The 16,808-nt window shown below is 44.1% G+C and overlaps 1 protein-coding gene across 28 annotated transcripts in view; it reads left to right on the top strand.

Moving 5' to 3' along the window:
- Positions 1 to 16,808, top strand: part of LOC134651085 (cell adhesion molecule Dscam2) — a 105,438-nt gene that overhangs the window by 64,566 nt on the left and 24,064 nt on the right. For 25 of the 28 annotated variants that reach the window (XM_063506076.1, XM_063506092.1, XM_063506100.1 and 22 more), the window contains 3 exons: positions 671 to 828; positions 1,273 to 1,427; positions 2,753 to 3,046. In XM_063506076.1, the coding sequence (XP_063362146.1) occupies positions 671 to 828; positions 1,273 to 1,427; positions 2,753 to 3,046 (607 nt within the window). Of the gene's footprint in view, positions 1 to 670; positions 829 to 1,272; positions 1,428 to 2,752; positions 3,047 to 5,075; positions 5,207 to 7,082; positions 7,368 to 7,540; positions 7,746 to 11,250; positions 11,536 to 16,808 lie in introns of all 28 variants that reach the window. The other 3 variants (XM_063506295.1, XM_063506110.1, XM_063506118.1) reach the window with 3 other exon arrangements.

Here is a 16,808-nt window from a genome sequence, read left to right as displayed (position 1 = left end):
TTACCACATATCCAAATTATACAATGCGTTGCTTCTATACTTGTATTTTGCAATTGATTACACACATTACTTCGTGTTATTTAGTTTCAAGTATGTTCCAACACTAAACGAGTAGGTAGTAGCTATTAATCGAAAAGTATATCAAGATAGTCTATTGTCGTTTCAGTTGAGTTAATAAAGTAAGAAGTAGATATTGGCACGCAAACTCAACAGTTTAGCATTTAAAGTGACAATTATTGGAAATGAGCCAACCTAAAGCCAATTTGTCTGACATTAACACTAATTCATTTCAAGCAGCACGTTTTATAGTCCTTTTGTGTAAATGTTTGGAAGATAAACGGTTTTCCAATGACAGTTCAGTTCGTATTACTGAGTAAGAAGTATCGTTAAAGCACTGATCTAGCTTGAATGTTGAGCCATCGGTTAACCCGTTCAGTTAAATACTTTTTAACATACAAAAGTGGCAAGGTGGCACTGAATGTGTTAACCGCTGCCAACCTATCCACACTCGAGTCAAGGCTACACGATACAACTCATGATAAAAAGCTAAAGATGTCAATGACAGCCTCTAGCTAAATGTGAGCCGAGTGCATCCTCACCCTTTCTTTTTCTTTCCGAGTGTCGCAGCTCCTTTAGACCATTTAGTAACATGTATGCTTGTAAACTCCAGGTTGGCAGCGCATCGCACTCTGCCCGCGTGAACGTGTACGGTCTGCCGTACGTGCGGCCCATGAAGAAACGCCCCGTCGTGGCCAGCGACACGCTTATCGCTCACTGCCCCGTCGCCGGATACCCCATTGACTCCATCGTTTGGGAGCGAGACGGACGGTAAGACCTTGTTTTCTGCTAAGAGAGCGATGACAATATAAAATTTTACGATGCTTAGCACCGAAACTGGCGGAAATTATAATAGGTACCTAATGATAGAATCTATGTCGGAGATTTATAACAAAATATTGCCATATCATATGGTAGAGGTAAACCATTTTTAAAAAGAACTCCATTGTGCCACAGTGTTTACGCTCACATTTAAATGTGTCGATTTGAGAAGAGTATACAATAATCCGGAACTGGCTGGATCGAGGATGATCTTCCGTACAATTTGGGCGTTCATTTTTAGATTTGTGTTACATACTGCTCACTCTACTCTGCCTCTTAGCTCCACAGTGTTACAATTTAAAATTCCCGTCCCTAATCTAAAGATTACTTCGACAATTTTATTGTACATCAGGTTAGACGAGTATTCTGTATTGTTGTTGTATTTATTTCCAGCGTCCTGCCAATCAACCGCAAACAGAAAGTATTCCCCAACGGCACCCTGGTGATCGAGAACGTGGAGCGCAACAGCGACCAGGCCACCTACACCTGCGTCGCCAAGAACAGCCAGGGCTACAGCGCCAGGGGCACGCTCGAGCTGCAAGTCATGGGTAAGTTCAACTACACAAGAAACCAGGAACGTTCATTTGTACCATGTTGCTGTCACTTTCTGACGTACCATAATCCACACTGTTAATTGACCAATCGTGAATCTAATTGCAAAGATATAAGGTCTACCGATGGTCGGTAAGAATGCTGCTGATGGTATATTAATGTGACAGTAACCCTGAGCACAAAATGAACGTTTTTTGAACTGGCCACGACGAGTGTCATTTGACCATCTTGACGGGCTTTGAACGTTGACTCTAAAGTTATTTGGAGTCTTAAGTCTTCGGAAACTAAGCTTTCTGTTGCCCGAAAAGGGATAAAGTCATATCGTGCATTAAATAAAACTTTTGACTTCTTGGTACTTAAACGAACAGCTAGTCCCTATTTAATTGGTTATGCATATTACGATACAGTACAGAAATGACTGTACGTTTGGAGTCAACTTTCAGCAGCCATTTGTTGTGTGAGCTAATAAAATTATCGTCCGAGCAAATAATAATGAATGTAGTGTGTAAGAAACAGTTACTTTAATAAATTTCATAAATTTAAGAATTTATTAGCTCACTCATCAGCACAAAAGTAAGGAAAAGCATTATATGTATTTCTTGTGTGTTATGAAAGAAGAGTCAACCACTCATTATTTAGAACAAAATTAGAAAATAAAAATGAACAAATAAATTCAATGAAGTAAGGATAAAAAAGGAACAAGAAAATTAAGTAGAATAATAGATGGTCCAACTGAAACAAGTTTCAAAATAGGAAACCAGATAACATCGCTTTAATACTTAAAGACCAGTAAACAGTGGTGCAAATCTTAAAAAAACAAGAAAATAATGAGTGGAAGAATAAATCACAGAGTTGCCCGGTGGAGTACCTACCTTAAGTATACAATTATTTATTTATACCTACAGGTCTATTCAAAGTAACTAATTCAATTATCTTCATCAGTTTTCGACTTTGTGTCTCTTCTTATCGCAAAGTAAGGCCGTTGCAAATGACACATTACACCACACACACGTTACGTCTACAAAACATTTGAACTACAGTTTTTTTTATTAAATCTTCTCTAAATTTGAAGAATTCCAAACTAAAGCATCGATATCCACATTTTATGGAAACATGTTATTTACAGCGGCTTTATTTTGTCACTGTTTATTAATAACCTTTCTTTCAGATTTTACATCAGTACGTTGAATAAAAGTGTATCAAAAATGGCCAATGTTATTATCGGAGATGTTTATGCCCGCCAAAGCTACATCGTTTGCCACACACGCCCCGTTCCTCCGATGGTAGAACAAGTAGCTCCCTGTAGCGCGAGTCATTGCAGTGCCCCCGCAAATATCGCCCTTCGAGTTCGGCGAGGAACCCGCCAACGCCGGAGACATGGCGTCCATATCCTGCGCCGTCAGCAAGGGCGACCAACCGCTAAACATTTCCTGGTACTTCAACGGACAACGAGTCCAAAGGGGCAATGATCTCGGAATAGTGGTCGTGAACATAAACAAGAAAACCTCGATCCTAAACATAGACTCGGTTAGCGGGGTCAACAGGGGCTCCTACGACTGTGTGGCGGCGAACTGGGCCGGCTCCACCAACCACAGCGCAGTACTTAACGTCAACGGTACAGCTATCGGCTATCGAACATTGCTTGTATCCTTCCTTTTAAAAAGTAGTTTCCCCTTAGAAACCCACTTTCACATGCTCCCCAGTCCCACCACAGATCACGCCGTTCGAATTTGGAGAGGAAATCCTGAACGAGGGTGAGACGGCGTCAGTTTCTTGCGTGATGAGCAAAGGAGACCTCCCAGTCGTATTCACGTGGAGATTTAATGGAGAGGAAATTAAACCCCGCAATGCCCTCGGCATCGTACTCACTACCATCAGCAAGAAAACCTCCATCCTGAACATTGAGCCGGTCAGCGCTGTTCACCGCGGCTCCTACACTTGCGAGATCAGAAACCAGGCCGGCCAAACTAACCACACCACTCTCCTTAGTGTCAACGGTTCGCTTTTCTTTTATTAGATTTCATTAAATTTTCGCTTTTTATCACAGTCCCCCCTCAAATCTTACCTTTCGAGTTCGGGGAGGAGCCCGCCAACGCCGGGGACACCGCCTCAGTTCAATGCGTTATGAATAAGGGTGATTTTCCGGCGAATTTCTCGTGGAGTCTCAACGGGAAACCGATCTTCCACGGAAAAAGCCTGGGCATCGCCATAGGCAGCATGAGCCGCAAAATGTCGATCCTCAATATTGATTCCGTGAATGGAACTCACAGAGGCACTTACGTCTGTCGCGTTGAGAACGCTGCCGGTTCTACCAACCACAGCGCTACCTTGGAAGTCAATGGTTCTTCTTTCACTTTTCTATACTAGTACTAGTGTAGTTTCTTAATTCAGTTCTTTGTAGTAAATTAAGCAATGAATTATTATTCATCCTGTAACAGTTTTGCCCCAAATCCATCCTTTCACCTTCGGAGATGAACCGGCCAACGCGGGAGAAATGGTCGGTGTTCAGTGTATGGTGCCGAAAGGCGACGCTCCTATCAACATAACTTGGCAATTAAATGGGCAGCCTTTAAGAGGCATTCAAGGAATATCAGTTACCAAGATTGGTCACAAAGCGAGTAGCCTATCTATAGACTCCGTAACATCCATACACAGAGGTGTCTATACTTGCTTCGCCTCGAACGAAGCGGGTCATGCCAATTACTCTACTGAACTGGCTGTAAATGGTAAATTTATAAAATAACGCAACAATGTAGATCTGACTGAGAATGCAACTCTTCTTCTGCTTGTATTATCTAGTTTATTTAAATGATTTGTTCAATTGAAACCATTCTAGTACTCCCCCAAATCAACCCTTTCACGTTTGGAGACGAGCCGGCCAACGCGGGCGACACAGTCGGGTTGCAATGTATGGTGGTGAAGGGAGACGTCCCCGTCAACATCACTTGGCGGTTAAACGATAGGCCGATATCAGAGACCCCTGGTATTTCGATCATGAAAATGAGCGCGAAGGCGAGTGGCCTTACTATCGAATCTGTGTTAGCCATTCATAGAGGAACATACACGTGTAATGCCCAAAACGCAGCCGGCCACACCAATCACTCTGCTGAACTCGCTGTCAATGGTACACTTCATCGTCTTTTCAATTTCTTTAAGCTTTGTATTTTGTATGCCCTTATTAGTTCCAAACCCTAAAAGCCAGCCTCTTAATCTTTATCCAATCTGTTTTACCGTAATCCCATCCAGTTGTACCGCAAGTGACTCCGTTCGATTTCGGCGAGGACATCCTTAACGCAGGTGAAACCGTATCTTTAACCTGTACCGTGGGCAAGGGAGATTTGCCTCTGAACATACATTGGGAGCTTAACAATGAAGTTCTGAATTCCGGCAACGGTGTGCTTTTAATCAGAAGTGGCAAGAGAATTTCTATGCTGAGTATAGAAAACGTTCAACACGAGCACATTGGAAACTATACCTGCATAGCTGAAAACGAAGCTGGCCAGAGTAGTCACAGCGCAGTCCTCAAAGTAAACGGTATACAATTCATGCAAACCGCTTCGCTTTTGTTCGCACGATTTACCTATTTTACAGTCACATGTATTTGTTTTTACCTTCCTGTTACGTACGACTACCATCCTTGACAGTGCTCCCTCAAGTGGCGCCGTTCGACTTCGGGGAGGACACGTATAACGCGGGAGATACAGTGTCTCTGACTTGCACCATCACCAAGGGCGATATGCCGATCGAGATATCTTGGTTGTTCGACAACAAGCCCGTGGGGAATGGGGACGGCGTCGTCATTGCGCGCAGTGGACGGAAAATATCAATACTGAGCATCGACTCTATTCAGGGCTCCCACAGGGGGAATTACACGTGTGTGGCAAAGAACGATGCGGGCTCCGCAGCGCATTCCGCTCTCCTTCATGTCAACGGTACTATAATCCAAATTTTAACTTTCTCTTGATCGAATGATAGTCCTTATTTTTCCGTTATTTTCCTTCAGTTGCTCCACAAATTATGCCATTTGATTTCGGCACGGAACCCGTCAATGATCAGGAACTCGTCGTAGTTATGTGCACCGTCTCCAAGGGCGATATGCCTCTCTCGATAAATTGGTACTTCAACGGCAAAGCTGTTAAGTCGGGAAGTAACGGAGTAGTGCTTACTAATACGAAACGCACTAGCCAGCTGACTATAGAGGGGGTCACACACACAAACCAAGGAAACTACACCTGTGCCGTAGGCAACCAAGCGGGCACAACTAACCATTCAGCCGAGCTCTATGTAAACGGTACTTAATGGTTACTCGAATACTCGCGTAATGTTTTCTCCCAATCCTCCTGATTTGTTCTTGCTTATTGCTGATTCCTCTGCTCTGTCAGTCCCTCCTCAGATAATGCCCTTTGAGTTCGGCGAAGAACCGGTCAATGCACAAGAAATGGTCGTCGTTACTTGCACGGTTACTAAAGGAGACCGACCCTTAAATATAGAATGGTATTTTAATGATACCCAAGTAAGATCGGGAGACAGCGGGATGACTTTAATGAACTCGAGGCGTACGAGTCAACTTAGCATCGAGTCTGTTAGTCACCAGAATCAAGGGTTCTATTCTTGCGTCGTGCAAAATGACGCTGGCTCCGTAAATCATACTGCACAGCTATATGTAAACGGTATAACTAGACTTATAAGTACTTAGATATATTTCCTTAACATTGCAACCTTTTAGTGTTAGTGTACCTTTATATTCCCTATCCTACTTCTACTTGTAACTTTGGCGGGTCATAATATTCATCACAGATAATCGTCATTACCTACGAGGAAAGAAGTTCAGATACAGAATAGTCATACTTCGTTGACGTTTACATCATTTCAGTGGCACCGATCATAGCGCCTTTCGAATTTGATGAATCGGTATTTTTTGGAGAGGGCGTTCAAGTGATGTGCCACGTCACCAAAGGGGACAGGCCGCTCGATTTCAAGTGGACGTTTAGTGGTGGAGACGTGAGTTCCTTAAGTGGGGTAAACATCATGAATGTTGGGGACCGGGGCTCGGTTCTTATAATACCCACCGTGACGGCCCAACATGCTGGCATTTTCACGTGCACTGCCTCCAACGTTATCGCCAGCGCTAGTCATCACGCCACGCTCAATGTTAAGGGTACCATCGCACATTTCGTGGTAGCATATTGTGTCATGTAATGTTTCGTCACTCCTCCCAAATCCTTGTAGCCAAATAGTGGAAACAAAGCCCGCTTAAGACATTGTGCTCCCAGTGTAGTAAGATAAAAGGCAAATTTGTTACAGTGGCGCCCATCATTTCACCATTTGAATTTGATGCGGCAGTTTTTTACGGCGAAAGTATTCAAGTCATGTGTCACGTTCCCAAAGGAGATATGCCGTTAATTATTACTTGGTATTTTCGCGATCTTCCACTGCAAAGGCAGGATGCAGTCATCATAACCAAATTAGGAGACAGGAGCACCTTGTTATCTATTCCGGCAGTAACAGAAAAACACTCTGGAAATTACACTTGCGCAGCTTCCAATACCGTAGCGAGCACTAACCACACTGCCACATTAAACGTTCAGGGTACACACTTTTCTGTAGATTCATTGTTGATTTTTGGTTTATTTTATGTTTTCCCTCACCAGTTCCTCCGCACATAGTTCCATTTGAAGCCGAAGAGCAAGTCTTTGCTGGTGAATCTGTACAATTGACGTGTCACGTATCTAAAGGCGATACGCCACTAACGATCACTTGGAGTTTTCACGGGGAAGACCTGTCTTCCCACCAGGGACTATCTACGACGAAGATAGGCGAGCGCACGTCGCTGCTGAGTATATCTAGCGCCACTGCGAGTCACAGCGGCGAATACTCGTGCCACGCCGGCAACCACGCCGGCCTTGCCGTCCACTCCGCCTCAGTCAATGTCCATGGTATCCCCCATTCAGCCCGCTGCCTTTAGCCTAAGCGCACGCTGCACGCTTGCCTGAATAATACCTAATATCGGCCTTCTGGATTATCAGTGCTGCCGCACATCGTACCCTTCGAGGCGGACGAATCTGTGTTTGCCGGTGAATCGGTCCAACTCACCTGTACCGTTTCCAAGGGCGACTTACCGCTCAACATCAAGTGGCATTTCCATGGTTACGACAATGCTACTTCTGAACTTGGCATCATGACGACTAAAATGACATCACGCACTTCATTTTTATCAATCGCTGCCGTTGCTGCCAGCCACAGTGGCAATTATACCTGCGTAGCCTCCAATAGCGCCGGCTCTACTAACCATACCACTATCCTAAATGTTCAGGGTCAGTTTCATTTTTTCATCATTACCATTACCATAGTTTTACCATTTTCATGTCGGTTTTTCGCATTACTGTCAGGTGTGTCGATAGAACCAGCCTGTATTCTATCCACACAGCTGCAGCGTCCGCTTGTTCGTTTCCATCATTTATTTTTGTCATCAATTTTACTTTTACCTCTTGCTCATAATATTCGTTTATCTTATACATCCACACCGAAATTTTGTTAATGAATATTACTCAAACAGTCAATCTGGAGGATTTGCCTCATATAAGAAAAGGGACACTTTTCTATATACGTACATGAAGTTTAGCGCGGTTCATCGTTATAAGCAGAGCTAGGATCTAATGCGAACGGACAGTCGTCAATAAATTGTTTTTGTGTAAAGTTTTATAACTTCGGTTGTTTGGTACTTGTTTGACTAAGGATGCATTCTTCCTGAAACAGTTTTGCCCCAAATCCACCCTTTCACATTCGGAGATGAGCCGGCCAACGCTGGCGACACGGTGGGCATCCAATGTATGGTAACTAAAGGCGACGTTCCTGTCAACATTACTTGGCTGCTCAATGGAAAGCCTTTGAACGGAATTCAAGGAATTACGGTCACCAAGATCGGGCATAAATCCAGTAGTCTATCTATTGACTCGGTAGCTTCCATTCACAGAGGTGTTTACACTTGCCTCGCTGCCAATCAAGCGGGTCATGCCAATTACTCCAGTGACTTGGCTGTTAACGGTAATTTTTCTAACACAATTTTAGCTGATTTATATAACATAAAGAATTTGCCGCAGTATCGTCGTAGTATATTGTTTTATGTCAAAAAATTCCACCTATTTTTGTATTTTCTATTATCCATATATGCTTTTGCCCTTAGCAATGCTATGAACAGAGAACCAATACCATAGTCCCAAAGGAAATCAGATAGAAATGTGTGTGAGTGTAGTCTTCCACGTCAAGTCCATATCGTTTCACAGGAATAATACGTTTCGTCTTAAATGCTTCAATATAAATTAATCACCCTGAATACGATGATATTAGGTATATACTTTTTGGTGAATGGTTCGATTCCTTCCAAATTCATATTTCTGCCCAATCTAGTTCTCAAATTTGTCCCTTAGTTGCACCACAAGTAACTCCGTTCGATTTCGGCGAAGACATCATGAATGCAGGCGAAACGGTATCTTTGGTCTGTACCGTCGGAAAAGGCGATCTGCCACTTACGATACACTGGCAACTTAACGACCAAGTTCTGAATTCTGGTAACGGAGTTCAAATAAATAGAAATGGGAAAAGAATATCTGTATTGAGCATAGATAATGTTCAACACGAGCATATTGGCAACTATACCTGCATAGCGGAAAACGAAGCCGGCCAGAGTAGCCACAGCGCAGTCCTCAACGTCAACGGTATACAACTCATGCAAACCGCTTCGCTTTTGTTCGCACTACTTACCTATTTTACAGTCATATGTATTTGTTTTTACCTTCCTGTTACGTACGACCACCATCCTTGGCAGTGCTCCCTCAAGTGGCGCCGTTCGACTTCGGGGAGGACACGTATAACGCGGGAGATACAGTGTCTCTGACTTGCACCATCACCAAGGGCGATATGCCGATAGAAATATCTTGGTTGTTTAACGACAAACCCATGCGTAGTGGGGACGGCGTAGTCATCACGCGTAGTGGACGGAAAATATCAATGCTAAGCATCGACTCCATTCAGGGCTCCCACAGGGGGAATTACACGTGTGTGGCAAAGAACGATGCGGGCTCCGCAGCGCATTCCGCTCTGCTTCACGTCAACGGTACTATAATCCAAATTACAATTTTTTCTTGATGGAATGTTGTTAGTCATGATTTTTTTCGTTACTTTCCTTTAGTTTCACCACAAATTATGCCATTTGATTTCGGCACGGAACCTGTCAACGATCAGGAACTCGTTGTAGTTATATGCACCGTCACGAAAGGCGACATGCCCCTTTCGATAAATTGGTACTTTAACGGGAAACTCGTTAAGTCCGGAAGCAACGGCGTGGTGCTTACAAACACGAAGCGCACCAGCCAGCTGACTATAGAGGCGGTCACGCATACCAATCAAGGGTACTACACCTGTGCCGTAGGCAACCAAGCGGGCACAACTAACCACTCAGCCGAGCTCTATGTAAACGGTACTTAAACGTAACTCGAGTAGATTATTTTCTCCCAATAGTCCTGATTTTCACATGCTTTTTGCTGATTCCTCTCCTCTGTCAGTCCCTCCGCAGATCATGCCCTTTGAGTTCGGCGAGGAACCGGTCAATGCTCAAGACATGGTGTTAGTTACTTGTACGGCTCTTAAGGGAGACCAACCTTTGAAGATAGAATGGTATTTCAATGAAACTCTCGTGAAGTCGGGCGACAAAGGGATAACGCTTACAAATACAAAACGCACTAGTCAGTTAAGCATTGAATCTGTCAGTCACCAGAATCAAGGGTCTTATTCTTGCGTCGTGCGAAATGACGCCGGCTCCGTCAACCATACTGCACAACTATTCGTAAACGGTACTTGCATCTTTTCTTTACCTCAGCCTTGAAGCCTGTATTATGTAGCATTAGTATAGTAGTTTTCCCATCCTCCCTCCACTTGTAACTTTGGCGGGTCATAGCGGACATCACTAAAAATCATCACTGCACAGAGAAAACTTTGACGAGACGTAATCAAACTTTACATTTTTGAAATTGCATTATTTCAGTGACGCCAATCATAGCTCCTTTTGAATTCGACGAATCAGTATTTTTCGGTGAGGGCGTCCAAGTGATGTGCCATGTCACCAAAGGGGACAGGCCGCTCGATTTCAAGTGGACGTTTAGTGGCGGAGACGTGAGTTCCTTGAGCGGGGTAAACATCATGAATGTTGGGGACCGGGGATCGGCTTTAATCATACCGACCGTGACGGCCCAACATTCGGGCATTTTTACGTGCACTGCCTCCAACATTGTCGCCAACGCTAGTCATCATGCGACGCTCAATGTCAAGGGTATCGTCGCACTTCTTATGATAGCCTTTACATATATACTTGTGTGTCATATGTTACGTTCCCCTCCAAACTCCTTTAAACCGAATTACTACGGAAACAAAATTATGTGGTTTAGTATAGTTTGAGACAAGTTTGTTACAGTGGCACCCATTATATCACCATTTGAGTTCGATGAAGCAGTTTTCTATGGAGAAAGCATTCAAGTCATGTGTCACGTTCCTAAGGGCGACATGCCGTTAACTCTGACTTGGTATTTCCGCGATCTTCCACTGCAAAAGCAGAACACAGTTATCATTACTAAACTTGGCGATAGAAGCTCCGTGTTATCTATCCCGGCAGCAACTGAGAAACACTCTGGAAATTACACTTGCGCGGCTTCCAATACCGTAGCGAACACTAACCACACTGCCACATTAAACGTTCAGGGTACACACTTTTTTGTAGATTCATTGTTAACTTTTCGTTTATTTTTTGTTTATTTTTTCCTTCACCAGTTCCCCCGCACATTGTTCCATTTGAAGCCGAAGAGCCAGTCTTTGCCGGCGAATCAGTACAATTGGCTTGCCACGTATCTAAAGGCGACACGCCCCTAACGATCGCTTGGAGTTTCCACGGGGAAGACCTGTCCTCCCACCAGGGAATATCTACCATGAAGATCGGCGAGCGCACGTCGCTACTCATTATATCTAGTGCGACTGCGAGCCACAGCGGCGAATACTCATGCCACGCCAGCAACCACGCCGGCCTGGCAGTCCACTCCGCCTCAGTTAATGTCCATGGTATCCCCCGTTCCGCCCGCTGCTCTAGCCTAGACGCACGCTGCACGCTTGCCTTAATAATAATCTCGGCCTTCTGAATTAACAGTACTGCCACACATCGTTCCCTTCGAGGCGGATGAGTCTGTGTTCGCTGGCGAATCGGTTCAACTCAACTGTCACGTTTCCAAGGGCGACTTACCTCTCAACATTAAGTGGCATTTCCATGGTTACGAAAATGCTACTTCAGAACTCGGCATCATGACGACTAAAATGACCTCGCGTACCTCATTTCTATCAATCGCCGCCGCTACCGCCAGCCATAGTGGCAACTATACCTGCGTAGCTGCCAACAACGCCGGCTCTACTAATCATACCACTATCCTTAATGTTCATGGTCAGTTTCATTTCTTCATCATTTTGAGTTTTCATGATCATCCAGCAGCGCAACGGTGTCAGGAGTGTCGATGGAGTCAGCATGCGTTCTATCCACACATCTGCAGCGTACGCTTGTTTTCTTCCACTGTTTAATTTGAATAATTTGCCATAAGTTTATTTCTACCTTTTAAATTATTCATTCGACTCATTCATTCACAGTGAACATTTTACAATTCAACGTTGACTGGTAAAATTGTTCTTTGGGGAAATAGGGAGTCCGTCCAGATGATGTGCCACGTATCGAAGGGAGACACTTCTTTAGACATCTACTCGTAAACTAGAGCTTTGACAAAAAAGAGATATCTATCGCGAGAGTTAGGAACTTCCACTAGGGTGCGACATATTTTTCGTTCTGATGTTGCCATCCGTGACTATAGCGCCCATTGCTGGAACCGCGTCCTACTTAAAAGTACTGAAAGTTACTGGTACACAAATAGACTGTATAAATTGGGTAGCGTCAAATTTCGTTTTCTTTCTTACCGTCTCTTCTTACCAAACCTTATATTGTTGCTATTTCATATTCAAGTGGTCCCGCACATAATCCCATTCGAAGTTGAGGAGCAAATCTTCGCCGGTGAGTCGGTGCATCTAACTTGCCATGTATCGAAAGGAGACAGTCCTCTTCAAATAACTTGGAGCTTTAACGATCACGAGATTCCGTACCATAATAATATGGGCGTGACGACGACTAAGTTAGGAGAGAAAGCGTCAGTGCTGAGCATTCCAACGGCCATGGGCCAGCACAGCGGGAACTACACGTGCACCGCCAGCAACCGCGCCGGCCGCGCGCACCACTCCGCGCTCGTCAACATCCATGGTACCGCACCGTCAACCCCTAAACCCCTACAAATGCACGATTAGACTTAACAATAGCTCCTTTTCTTTTTCTTTCCGATTAGTTCCTCCTCATATAATGCCATTCGAGATCGAAGAGTCCGTGTACTACGGAGAATCCGTACAAATGACCTGCCACGTGAGCAAAGGTGACCGACCGATGACGATATCGTGGACATTTGAAGGGCAAGATCTTTCCAACGACTTAGGAATCAAGACGATGAAAATGGCAGAGCAGACATCATTTCTATCTATAGCTGCTGTGACGGGAGAACACAGTGGAAATTATACATGCATAGCAAAAAACAGAGCAGGAGAGCATAGATATTCAACATCCCTCCACGTTAAGGGTACTCGTAGTTAATTGTTCCAGCATGCACCTTATAAGTTGCGCCACTAACTATATATACCGTTTTTTTGCCAGTCGTCCCCCATATCAAACCTTTCGAATTGGATGAAGCCGTGTTTGCGGGAGAGTCTGTACACATCGACTGCTACGTGTCAAAGGGTGACACGCCTCTAAATATAACGTGGAGTTTCCAAGGGCAGCCCGTTACGCGTAGGATGGGCGTGATGACGACGTCCTCGAACGCTCGCGTCTCCGTCCTCGATATTCCAGCCGCAATGGGCGCGAACAGTGGCAACTACACGTGCACAGCAACCAACCGCGCCGGAAGCGACAGCCATACAGCGATCCTCAACGTCATCGGTACCGTTATTAGCTCCAGTGACGCTTGCTTTCTGTTCAGTTCCTCCCGTGGTCCAACCCTTCTCATTCGGGGAAGTCGCCATGAATTCCGGCCAAGTAGTGACGGCTCCTTGCTCGGTTATTGAGGGCGACCACCCGCTGCAGCTCCGGTGGCTCTTCGATGATGAACCGATCAAGCCGAGGTCGGGGGCGACCGTGTTCCATATCGGAGAGCGAAGCGCTATCCTTAGTATCGGTTCCGTCTCGCACAAACACGCCGGAAACTACACTTGTATCGCGGAAAACGAGGCTGGGATTAGTTTTCATTCCTCTACTTTGATTATAAACGGTGCATATATTTTCTACACGTTTAGATATTCGATTTTATTTTAGTAGTGATTTATTTCCCCTTTTCATTCTCTTCTATCTTAATCGACTTGACTTAAGTAGTACGATTAATTGATGATGCATTCCAGTCCCCCCAAATATTCTGCCGTTTACGTTTGGAGAAAAGCCCGCGAATGTCGGCGAGTACTTGCAAGCGTCGTGCACCGTCAACCTCGGCGACCTCCCGCTCACTATCTCTTGGACGTTCAACGGACACCCCATATCGCTGAGAAACAACGATTACGTTCTCACTAATTCCAAGCGCAGTAGCTTACTCATTATAGAATCTGTGGACGCGAAGCATGCTGGTTCCTATGTCTGTATAGGAGAAAATCGCGCGGGCCGCACGTCTCATACCACAGAACTAATTGTTTACGGTTAGTTAATGTCTGGTAGAATTCCATTTAGTTACTAGATGACGTTTACATTTCAGTTCCTCCCAAGATCGCACCTTTTGCCGCTGGTGACGAACCGGCCTTTCTCGGTGATTACTTTGCGCTCCAGTGTATAATAACGCACGGGGACCAGCCCGTTCGCATCGAGTGGACGGTGAACAATAGGTCCGCTCACTCCGTCCCCGGCTCGCGCGTAACTACCGTGGACCGAAGGAGCAGTGTGCTCACGATAGAATCCGTAGACGCCAAACACGCCGGTCTCTATAACTGCACCGCGACTAACGCCGCCGGCGTCGCCTCGCACACTACCGAACTCGTAGTCAAGGGTCCGAAGTATATATACTTATTAAGTTTCAGCCCATTGCATCTTGATTCTAAAATTCTGCTTCATTTAAAGTTTTGTATTGTCCTATAGTTCCACCATTGATAGTGCCGTTCAGTTTCGGTGAGGTGCCCATCAACCCGGGTGACGCGGTGCTCGTACACTGCCTGGCTTCCAAGGGAGACCTGCCTCTAGAAATCTCGTGGACGTTTAGCAGCGAAACTATAGAATCTAGTCTGCACCGAGACATCACGACGACGCAGCTCAGTCCGCGCGTGTCCGTGCTAACCATCACGTCAGTGAGCGCGAACCACCAGGGCAACTACACGTGCATCGTACAAAACGCTGCCGGCCGAGCCGAGCACGTGGCGACACTCGTCGTAAATGGCACGTGCTAATTCTATATCAGAGATGGTAAACAGGGACTAACATCACGAAACAGTGCCTAAGAATGACCTCCACACTAGCACCGCTCTTTCCGTCATTATCACAGTCGCTAACATGCCTGCCACTGATCGATCTAACCCTATATTTCTATGGTTGTTTGCAGTACTGCCCCGCATAGTTCCATTCTCGTTCGAGACGCCGTTATTCGCGGGGCAGGCGACTCAGGTCACTTGTTTAGTGTCCGAGGGGGACCAACCTCTCGATATTCAGTGGTACTTCGAAGGGCAATCCTTGAAAGAGAAGGCTGCCGTATCGGCCACCAAGATAGGACAGAGGGCCTCATTGCTTCTGATCGACCCGGCGGGGTGGTCGAACAGTGGATCTTACACTTGTCTCGCGCGAAATGCCGCTGGCTTCTCCAACTATACCACCTCACTCGAAGTACACGGTATAATATGCATTCTTAGCACGAAGCTTTGCGTAAATACCTTTATATTCCAATATCGTTCGCTTATAGTCTGAATAGAGCGGTAAACAACAATATCCGATGTTGATGCTAAAGGTATTTTGTATTTCACGTCTATAATATTTATGAATGTGGCTAATATGCACATGTAGATATCCGAACACAGGCTGCGGTGTCGTGGATCATCTAGGACCGACGTTGGATGTCAGTAGGAACCGGCTGCGGCTATCATCGACGAACCTCTACCTCTCCTCGCATCTCTTATTATTTCCTTCCTTCTTCCCGGGTTCCTTCTGTATTTTCTGTTTGTTAATTTTATTGCAATATTTGTGTTGGGTTCGCGCTAACATGCTTGGCTTTCTTATGGCTCTATTGAAATACATTGCGTTGGCGAGGTCGAAATTGTCCAAATAATTTGAACATTGTTTATTAATTAACACTTTATTTTAGTCATTGCTCTTTTGTTTTACTGTTCGATTTAATAGATTCTTTGGATTTTTGCCAAAAAATGTTCCTACTATGTAAAATGATGTCTGAAAACTATGATAGGGATAAGTCACGTCAACCGATGCATTTCCCTAGAGAGCTTTTCGTTTGCATTACGCTTTTCATAATGAGTGTTGAGTATTATTTGTATATTTCCATTTATTTTATTTTATTTTATTTGTAGCTAGCTGCTTCATTAATGGTTTTGTTTTGCGTCATGTGCTTGGAATAAGTTAATCAATAAGCTTCTATAGTGATACATAATATACCTACTTTTAAATTGATGTTTATTGCAAAAGCCTTGGCTACACTTTTTTGCGTTAGCTACAAACAATACAAATAATTAATGTAAAAGAAATATATAGAAAAAAAATAAGTATCGGAATGGAAGCTTTCACATTACCAGATTGAATCATTGCAATATAATACGCAGATTTTTTTTCCAAACAAAATCAATTTTTTAGATAACTACTAGATCTTATTTTAGTCATTGACTACCAGTCTCCCACCTATACCTAATATTTAAAACTACAGGACTACCCATTTACAATTGTTGATAAATACAATGATTCAATCTTATTTTAGGTGGCATTGGAATTCAGAGTATTTGATTTATACTTGTGTTACATACATGTACATATTTCATTTTACGCAAAAGGTAACAAAAACAAGTATTTGCCAAATACGATTAATTATGTGCCATCTCTTTGATGAAACTATTTCCTTAATACAAATCCAGTAAATATCATATTCAAAACTTTAGTTTAACTTGGCAAATTTACAAAACCATTTTTCGTTCTTAAATTATTATTTATGGATTTGTATTAACAAGTCTGTTAAGCAGAAGCAAACATATTATTGGTCCCAAGAAAAACTTCAATACAAACCTTAATT

This window comes from Cydia amplana, chromosome 1, assembly GCF_948474715.1.
Source record: "Cydia amplana chromosome 1, ilCydAmpl1.1, whole genome shotgun sequence".
Lineage (NCBI taxonomy): Eukaryota > Metazoa > Arthropoda > Insecta > Lepidoptera > Tortricidae > Cydia > Cydia amplana.
This window is presented reverse-complemented; position numbering and strand designations above follow the sequence as displayed.